This window comes from Eleutherodactylus coqui, chromosome 5 (assembly GCF_035609145.1).
Source record: "Eleutherodactylus coqui strain aEleCoq1 chromosome 5, aEleCoq1.hap1, whole genome shotgun sequence".
NCBI classification, from domain to species: domain Eukaryota; kingdom Metazoa; phylum Chordata; class Amphibia; order Anura; family Eleutherodactylidae; genus Eleutherodactylus; species Eleutherodactylus coqui.
This window is the reverse complement of record NC_089841.1, coordinates 142,981,214-142,991,697: the sequence shown is the minus strand read 5'-3', so window position 1 is coordinate 142,991,697 and position 10,484 is coordinate 142,981,214. Positions and strand designations below refer to the sequence as shown.

The window sequence follows — 10,484 nt, the reverse complement described above, 5'->3', positions numbered from 1 at the left end:
TTACAGCTCCAGGAAAATATAAAGGTATAAACCGACGAAGGGGGGTGGCGCCCCCACCGGGCGCAGGGGAGATCTTCTTCATCTTCTTCACCTATCTTTCTTAATTTCTATTTCTCTTACTTACAAACTCTACTCTCTGAAGTTCTCTCTCTTTGTACAATTATTCAGTTAAGAAAACCTAGTCATTTTTCTTATGTTAATGCAAAGCAAGTTACATGAACAATGTTTTTACGTGTCAAGATATGGGGGACAAACTCACCTTGTAATTGTTCGCACAAGTTGAAAATATGACTAAATAAAATCCGTTTGAACTTAAAAATAGCTTTAATTTGAAAGAGTAAGGTGCATTGGGGTCCTGTGATATCAGAAGATCCGTTCTCCTGGTTTTGTTGGAGTTGAAGTGAACTGGTTAAAGAGTCCGCTGGACTTGGCGAGCCAGGCGGTGGGGACGACTCCATTTGGGGCTGAGATGCAAATAGCACTGGGATCTGTAAGTCTCTGGGGGTCTTTCCCCTATTTCTGGTCATTTTCATAGGTTACCAAGATAATATTTTGAGGAGGTGAGCTGGGCTAAATACTGCATAAGAATCTGGCCAAAATGTGAACTAGTTAAGCATTATCATACTCATCCCAGATCACCTATGTGTAGCATGATCTCTATTGAGGACAGACATAGTCCATAAGGCCGGCTGCACACGGCCGTGACGGGCTCCGCCGTGGAAACCCGTCACGGCGCCCCCCCAGAGACCCCATACTTACCAGCGGATCCGGTGTCCTGGGTCCCGCATGACGCTTCGGCGTGACGCGCGTGCAGCGTCATGTGACACGCCGGCCACGTCACAAGACACGCCCACCGCATCACATGACGCGCCGACCGCGTCATATGACGCGGCGGCAGTGGGCGGAGAGGCGATTTCACGCTATCTTCTGCTGTGCTACAGCGGAAGATAGCGTGAGTGGACGGCGTCCGTGGTAAGGAGGCCTAATTGTTAGCAAGCAGTGGGGCAGTACTCACCATAAACTACAAGCTTCAGGAGTAGGCATAGCAATTCTTCAAGTATAGCACTATAGGTGTATTAACTCCTGGACATATAGTTCAGTAACAAAGTATGTAAACAATGGCGGCAACAGAAGGATTAAAGGGGCCTTCCATGGAAATTCTATTGATGACCTATCATCAGGATAGGTCATCAATAGTTGATCGACCAGGATTCGTCACTCAGGACCCCGAGTGATCAGCTAAGCAGGCGCAAGCTGTCAGCGTCGCAATAACACAGAGGTCGGAGAGATGTTCCACGGATCAGTTGCCGCAGAGGCCAACAGTTCCTCCCTGTGCTGGGAATCATGTCTTCTGGCGCCCAGAAGTCCCGCTGCCGAACCAAAGAATGAGCAGGAGGCAGCCCTTCAAACAAGAGGTGAGTGAAGTGCCTGCCAGTGGAGCCACAGGTCGCAGCACAGGCAGACACGGGACTCCAGCCCACAGATTCACAAGCAATCTCCGGCCACTCTGTCTCCATTCACTGAACGATTATAACTATTGTATGAAAGCACAGGAGGGTTTATCACCGGGACAACTGTGAGAGACAATCGTTTCATTTAAAGTGACCCTTAGCTTTTACTTGCCTTCCACTGGATGACCACAGAGAAAGAAAAACATTATGATAATACCATTTGTAAATCATTGAGATACTCATCTATTCACAAAATATAGCACTAGGTGGAGACATCACACAACTGAGTGCTGGTTTGAGAAGTAGTGTTAATTCTTCATCTGATGACGTTATTTGAGAGAGAAATATACTTTATACTTGTGGTCCCACAAGTTACATTGATCTTAAAATACAATATTTTCAATATACAGCGGTCTTTCCTGAGTCATCATAACTCAAAACCAGATTCAACTTACAATGTCACAAACTGTCTGAATGTGTAAAACACACTTTGCTGGAAAATCCAGCCAATCAGTGTGGCTATTTCACTGGTAAAACCCTCAATACGACTAAAGTAAATGCAGTGATTGTCTGTCTAGTAGAGCCTCTCTACAGTACAATGCGTTACTGCATGTTCTGTCAAAATGAGAAATTGTACAATCAGCTCACTGAAACTGTGGCCATTCAGAAGACTGTATGGAGTTGGGAGGGTGCACCGATATCTTTGTAATATAGTCGATATAGGTCGATTTTTTTTGTTGCGGTCGGGCTCCTCTCTATGGGAGAGCCGGCCGCTACGGAAAAGCCTGCGCCAAGCCGCTCACAAACCCGTGGCAAAGTGCCACGGGTTTTGAAGTAGCGCTTTCCCGGCGAAAAACTCACGGCTTTTGACTGCCACAAAACTGCAAGATTTCCGCCGGGAATACATCCCGTGTGACCCCAGCCTAAGGCCTCTTTCACGCAGGCGACAGCGATATTGCCATGAGAAAATCGGTCTGGGATTACAAGTATAGTACTAAGCAACCACCTCCCTCAGTATAAGGAAGGTGTGTGGGTGGTTGTTCATCAGTACCTCGCACCTGTGCAATGCTCCTCCATATAGTAGTTTGGCTGTCTACATGTTGAGGGATGCAATGCTTCTACCTGCCCTCCTGTATCAGTACATTGGTAAACTTTCTGTGATTTTTTTTGGAAGGTGTATACCCATTTAACGGCCTATTTCACACGAGCATATATCGTCCGGAATTTTCACGGCTGGCCGATATATATGCTACCATGTGATGCATGGGCTCAGGCATATATGCCTTTGGGTGGGGGAAGACGGCTTAGCTCCACTAAGCCGTCTCCCCCTTTGTTGACTCACCTCCGGCTGTTGGCAATGGGAGTGGGCGGGGCTAAACTCCAGCCCCTTGTCTTCAGCCAGAAATGGGAGGGGCTGAGCTTAGCCCCACCCCCATCCCGGCCCCTTGCATTGCAAACAGCAGCAAGGGGTGGAGAAGAGAAGGGGGAGGGAGATTATCAGTCACGCTGCTAAACTACCTCCCTTCTCCGGCGGCTGTCATTGGTTCTCATGACATTAGTTCCCCTTTTACGCCATGGAAATACAGCTGTGGGATCTGATACATTGGAATCCAATGCATGAGATGGTAGCGTATATCGGCCAGCCTAAAGGTGAAACTGACTAATTGACAACTTTTTCCAAATTCAGCTCTTAAAACCTATACAAATGCAACAACATATGAAGCACTCCATGTAAGGCTTGGTTCACACAGGGCGGATTTGCAGCAGAATTTCCCTGCAGAATTTTGCTGCGGCAAATCCGCGTGCAGCGGCTAATCCTAGGATTAGCTGGACATGTGGACGAGATTTGTCAAAAACCCGTCTGCACGGGGCAGACAATGCGTTGCAGCAAAGCCGACATTAGCCAGCACTGCGGCGCGGATTCCCGGAATGCAGCATGCCAATTCTTTTTTGTTTTCTGTTGCGGCTACGCTCTTCTCTATGGGAGCGCCGGCCGCAACGGAAAAGCATGTGGTGAAGCCACTCCAAAACCCACAGCTAAGTGCCGGGGGTTTTGAAGCTGCGCTTATTCCGCAGAAATCTCATGGTTTCTCGCTGCGGCAAAACCGCAAGATTTCCACGGCAAATCCGCTCTGTGTGAACCCCGCCTAAAGGTTATTGGAGCTGAAGCCAGTGACTAGTGTTGACAGTGTCTTATCCATGTATCTGTGTGTTTTTCATGCATTGCTGGATTTTATTAGCTGTTTTATCCATTGTAACACCCATTTGCCTGCTTAATGGCGTGTCTCTTTATTGTAATAGCTTTTCTAGCACATGTTGTTCCTTTGTAAAAAGATATGGAAACATATTTAAAAGCCCATCTCTCTTACCTCCAGTAATGAGCCTTTAAACATCAGCTACATTTCTTTTTCTTTGAAATACACACAATTTCACTGGCATTCTAAGCTCTTGTAAAATTTTAGTTCAATTTTATATGTCTCTTTCCTCACATTTAGGGAGCCTCTACATGGGCGCTAAAACACAATGTTTTTTGCTCTTTTCGAGAGTGAATAAAAGAGCAGATTTATGAAACCAATGTCTTTCAATGGTTTCATTTATATCTGCGATGTGTTCTCTGTTGTGATAATGCAATAGCAAAAAAATCGCGGCATGTTCTATCTTTTAGCTTTTTTTTGCCTTTTTAAGCACCTATGTTTCCATTTGAAGCCATCATTTGCTCAATTTGGGTGAAAAAAGGCACGACGACGCACTTTACAAAGCAGACACACATTTGCCCTATCGCTGCATTTTTCACCCACTCAAAAACGCAAACGCTCGTGTGCAGGCACTCTTACTGTTATAGCTGGCTTGAATTCCACTCCTGGCTGATCACTGCTACCTGTCTCCTTCATAACTCTTGACATCATTACATAAGAATGACCTGACTTCACTTTCTGTGGCTCCTTAAAGTTGATGCAGCACTTCCCTAGTATGGACTAATCTTGCTCATGTTCCGTAGCTATCTGGCAGCTGCTGGGGCCACTGCTTAGTTTATAGACCTACCCTAGACTTACCATCATCACCATCTGCAAAGCCTATACTTGTGAAATGATTTTGCCAGGGGCGCAGCTATAGGGGATGCAGAGGATGCGGTTGCACCAAGGCCAAGGAGCCTTAGGGGGCCCATAAGGCACCTCTTCTCCATATAGGGAGTAGTATGGACAAAGCATTACAGTTTGGGTCTTCATTACAGATTTTGCATTGGGGCCCAGAAGCTTCAAGGTATGCCTCTGGATTTTGTGATGTCCCCCTATTCTAAGCCTTAAAGGGAACATCAGGAAATCTAACTAAATTTGCCTATTATGACATCATGCATATGACATCTTCACCCACTATGAAGCCTTAACCCCTTGAGTGGCAGGTTTCCTACCACCCTGTCGTGCCCACCAGGGCAGGTTTTTTAAAATGGTCTAATCATTGAATTTCAACTAGTTTTGCAGTTGCGTCTAAGGAGCCATAACTTTTTCATTTTTCCATTGACATGGCCATATAAGGGCTTGTTTTTTGCGGGACAAGTTGTGATTTTTTAAACAGGGGGGAGGAAAAAAAGAATGGGGAAAAAAGAAAAAAAGGGGCCATGTCATTAAGGGGTTAAATAATGTATTAACTTCCTTCTCTGGTTCATTACGACGCACACGGATACCACATGTGTGATTGTATTTTTGATTTTTTACAAAGTAAAGGGAGACAAGTGTTTTTTTTTATTTTTTTTAATAATTTTTTTCCTTTTTTTTTTAAAATTTTTTTAAATTTTTTTATTTTTTTTGTCCCTTTAGGGGACTTCCACAGGGACCCATCAGGACCCCTGATCACATTCCGGGGGTCCGATGGTGACAGCCCTTTACATGCTGCAGTGACAACCCTTTACATGCTGCAGTCACATAGACTGCAGCATGTAAAGGGTTAACACAGCAGAGATCGGAGGTTTTCTCTGATCTCTGCTGTAAGAGCTAGTACCTAGCTGTCCTCTGACAGCTAACAACCAGCTCTCCCTGCCACAGAGACCATCGGCTTGCTTCTGACAAGCCGATGGTCTCTATGGCAACTTGTAAACAAAGCAGGACATTGCCGACATGTCGGCAATATCTTCTGCTGGTTTTTCAAAGCCCTTGCTTTGTTCTCTGTGGGACTGTGCAGGCAGAGCACAATGTCACAGCTTGTGGCATTGTGCTCTGCAGCTCCCATAGTGATACATAGCCCGGAAATCTTCCGGGCTATGTTGCTATGAGCAGTGGAGCTCGTCCCCGGAAATTTTCCGGGCGTGCCACTCAAGGGGTTAAAGGTCATCACACCATCCCTACAGAATGCTACCACGGCTCCTGACTTGACACTTTATAGAGCCAGCAATACTTGTGTTATCACTAGAACATGCTTAGTTTAGAAATATCCAGTGACTTTTATGAAGTTTCCACCTCTGCGATATAAAAACCCTGTCATGCTATCAGCTACTGTGGTATTATGTATATATAGCCTAAAAAAGATCAACATAACACTCTAGTATTGGTGACATAAGCGCCATAGTACAACAACAACGGCTTTCTGGTAGCCAGAGGTCACAGTCTTCAAATTATAGGGTCAGCTCCTTTTGAGATGTCAAAGTTTGCCACACACACACCATTCTGAAACATTAGGGCTGCCTGTCCACTTGAGATATGTCACTGCGTCATCCACAGCAATAATCCGGTCGCGGGTAATGCACTGAACGCTTTCCATTGGCTAACTATGGAAAGCCCAGCCCGACGTCCATGAGCGGAGAATCATAGCGGTTCTCTGCTCGTGGCATTATAATTGCGGCATGCTAAATTTCTCTGCGGTGAGCCTATCTATTAGATAGGCTCATTGCAGAGACCTGTCAGTGCACCCCCTCCCCCACGACGGAATATCGCTATTCCGCCACGGATGTGGACAGGCAGCCTTAGAATTTGTTCACACATAGCGGAAGTTGTACAGATTTGGTGCACTATAACCTCATTACAGTGCAATAATAATAAAGTGCAAGTGAAAAGGTCAAATGGCAATATCTGTATCTAGAGTCCATAGTGTGCATATACATAGCCACATAGTGCAATCAAACGTCACATAGGCAGTAATCCCTACCCAAAGTAAAGGCTTTGGTGGAACCAACAGAGTCCTGATGTGCATTTTGAAACACATGTTCATGGGTGTGTGTGCCAAAAGGCAGTACTCCCTAGTATATAAATGCCGGAACGGCTAGTACCTATAGCATTCCAATTGGCACATTCCCTGAGAGCTGGAGAAACGTGAAAATCCATGAGCCCCAGCAATCACATGACACGCACATCATAGAAGTTACTTATGTGACTGATATTGCCCAGTGCTCAGTTTATAAAGAATTCTGTATTTAAACGTATTTAAAAAATGCTTCTATCCACATAAATCGAAGAAATAATGTTTGAATAGCGCCACCTACTGTTCTGAATCAACCTCAGTAATTGTTCCAAGGTGGTCACACATGCTCAGTCTTGTTTCTCTCTCTGCACTACTGGGTATGTGGAGAGATTCCTGGTTTGGTCAACGGCTACTTCTGAAGTTGCTGAGTCTTCTCTGATGACAGATAAGATGCTGAGCAAGTGATAAGAGCAAGGCAGCCTTACTGTAGAGAAGCATTTAATAATTGTAAATACTAAAAGAGTTTGGAATTATGGGCTGGATTTAATGATAAACAACATTTTTAATGGAACAACCCCTTTCAGATACTTTATGGGAAACCTAATTACTGTATAAACAATATAACACAATTGTTATTGGTTGCCTATACTTGTATTGATCAGGACATTGGTGTATTTATACTGTTAAGTATTGCTAAACTCTTACCTGCATTTTGAACTACTGGACCTATGTTAGCACTTTACTAGGCAAAGACATATCTAGCAGCCTTACACATACAACACGCTGATGAATTAATTATCCCTTACTAGCAGCTATTGTCTCAGAAAAACATGTGCAAGAGCCAGAGATTTTATTACTATATTTGAATAGATTTATTACTAGAGTGTGAGAACCGCTTGTATGCTATGGGGCAGAGGCACTAAATTTAGATGTGCAAACAGTACGTTCACAGACCCTCCCCAAGGCTGATCCACATCACTCTCTATTCGTTCCTTTCCAAACATTTTCCAGTTTCCCTAACAGACGGGCAGCTTATACATTATGTCAGCACACAGAGATCAGAAAATATACATAATACCATTGGATGGATCTCATTCATTTTCTAACCAGAGCAATAACACCTGTTGCTTTTTTGAGGATCCTATACTGGTTAGTGTGCTTCCTACACTTTTAATAATCATTTTTGTCCTAGGATCCATATTTAATGGGACTGCATTATGGGCTTTCTTCTTTCGCGTCAAGTCTTGGAAATCTAGCACAGTTTATCTTTTCAACCTGTCTGTAGCTGATTTCTTCTTGATTATCTGCCTGCCATTCAGAATAGACTATTATCTGAAGCAGAAGACCTGGATTTATGGAGATATCCCATGCAGAATAATGCTTTTTATGCTTTTCATGAACAGAGCTGGAAGTATCTTTTTCCTTACACTTGTTGGTTTGGATCGATATTTTAAAGTAGTCCATCCACTTCATCCCGTGAACTCCATTTCCATCAGGAATGCCACTTTGGTTGCTTGTTCTGTTTGGCTTATTGCAATATCAGTGACAGTCTTTATTCTCACTAAAGACCACACTGGGGGCAACATATTCAAGAATGCATACTGTGACAGTTTTATTGTATGTCCTGCCAACTCATATTGGCAGGACCTTCTCTTCATTATTGAGTTTTTTTTCCCTTTGTGCATAGTCCTATTCTGTTCATGCAGCATCATCTGGAAGCTCAGACAAAGGAACATGGACAGGGATTTAAAGATTAAAAGGGCTGTCAAATGCATCATGTTGGTTGGGCTCGTCTTCTTTATATGCTTTTTACCAAGTGTGTCCTCCAGGATTGAAATTTTAAGGCTCCAGGAGTTGCCACACCATAACAACTGTGGTATCTACCAATCTGCGGAAACAGCTTTCTTTTTCACTTTGTGCTTTACGTATATGAACAGTATGTGCAATCCTTTATTATATTACCTCTCTAGTCCTTCATTAAGAACGTATTATTTAACAATTACTTTTAAACTAAGAATGAGACCATTTACTTGTCCAAAATCTGCTTTTCCAAATTGACATTTGTCTATTAAATCACAAACCAAGGAATTTGGATGTGTATGGCTAACCGCGATCCAAAGCACACAAATAGTTTTTACCACACGAGTAAAAGAGAAATAGAAGCAAGCCATTATTGGACCTTTGCACACTCAAATGCTTTATTAGAAATTTACATTATTTGTATAGTAGCATTATACACAGAATATACCAGTATCTTACACTAGGGCTAGATGCACATAAAGCCAATTGACCCATGAGTAGGTGTAAACCAAAGAATACTGCACAAGGATAATGTACACACTCAACACAGATTGCTGCCCTACTCAGCTTGGAACTTAGACTGGAGCCATCATGGGTGAATATTTGAAAATGTATTTATTGTTTAGATGTTCTACGTACTTTAAAGGAGATGTCCCGCGCCGAAACGGGTTTTTTTTTTTTAAACCCCCCCCCCCCGTTCGGCGCGAGACAACCCCGATGCAGGGGTTAAAAAAACCACCCGCACAGCGCTTACCTGAATCCCGGCGGTCCGGTGACTTCAATACTTACCGCTGAAGATGGCCGCCGGGATCTTCTACCTTCGTGGACCGCAGCTCTTCTGTGCGGTCCACTGCCGATTCCAGCCTCCTGATTGGCTGGAATCGGCACGTGACGGGGCGGAGCTACACGGAGCCGCTCTCTGGCACGAGCGGCTCCATAGAAGAAAGCAGAAGACCCGGACTGCGCAAGCGCGGCTAATTTGGCCATCGGAGGGCGAAAATTAGTCGGCACCATGGAGACGAGGACGCTAGCAACGGAGCAGGTAAGTATAAAACTTTTTATAACTTCTGTATGGCTCATAATTAATGCACAATGTACATTACAAAGTGCATTATTATGGCCATACAGAAGTGTATAGACCCACTTGCTGCCTCGGGACATCTCCTTTAACATTTGTTTGCTTTCTATATATTGTACATATTTCACTTATTTTCGAAAACTTAGGCTATATTTACATAGTGAGGATTTATACTAAGCAATTCCAAAAAAAGATTGAAGATACTGTTGTGGATTTATGTGTGAATTGGCTCTTCTGGAGCTAATCTGTAGCTTTTTAGTGCAAAATTCATATAAAAATGGGTCCGGATGATAAAATCTGTGTGATGGTCTTATTATTATTCCGCACAGCATGTGAATGATTCATAAATACCCCATTTACATGCATTGCAAATTAAATTGCTGTAGATTCCGTATGGATTTAGGAGATAAAGGGGGCAATTTATTAAGGCCAGCTGAATATGATCCCCACAGATGCAAGATGTGCCTAATGCAAAAAGAGGAGCACAACTCTTTATACAGTAGTTGCATCTCAGTGCTCCTAAAAAAGTAATTTATGCCAGCTATAAGCTACTATTCCTGGTATAGTTCACACTAGTTTCTGGCGAAAATTATATTTAAAATCACAAATACATGTAAAGCATATATTGAAAAGGCACACTAAGGCTGGGTTCACACGGGGCGGATTTGCCGCGGAAATTCCGTCCGAAATTTCGCCGCGGCAAATACGCATGCGGCCGCTAATCCCGGGATTAGCCAGCCATGTGGACGAGATTTCTCAGAAATCTCGTCCACACGGGATGGCAAAGCCGGCAGAAGCCGCCGCTGCAGCGCAGATTTGCCGTCCGCAGCATGTTTTTTTTTTTTTCTTCCGCTGCGGCCGCGCTCTCCTCTATGGGAGCGCCGGCCGCAGCGGAAGAGCAAGCGGTTGGGCTGCTTCAAAACCACCACGGGTTTTGAAGCAGCGGTTCTCCCGGCAGAAATCTCGCAGTTTTTCACTGCGTCCAA

General features: G+C 44.0%; 1 protein-coding gene across 1 annotated transcript; it reads left to right on the top strand.

Annotated features, from left to right (window-relative positions):
• Positions 1–7,661: 7,661 nt before the first annotated feature.
• On the top strand, positions 7,662–8,965 carry LOC136628820 (hydroxycarboxylic acid receptor 2-like). Its single transcript, XM_066604914.1, has one exon. It carries the CDS (start codon positions 7,662–7,664, stop codon positions 8,676–8,678), a length of 1,017 nt encoding a protein of 338 aa, XP_066461011.1. The 3' UTR covers positions 8,679–8,965.
• The last annotated feature ends 1,519 nt before the right edge of the window (positions 8,966–10,484 follow it).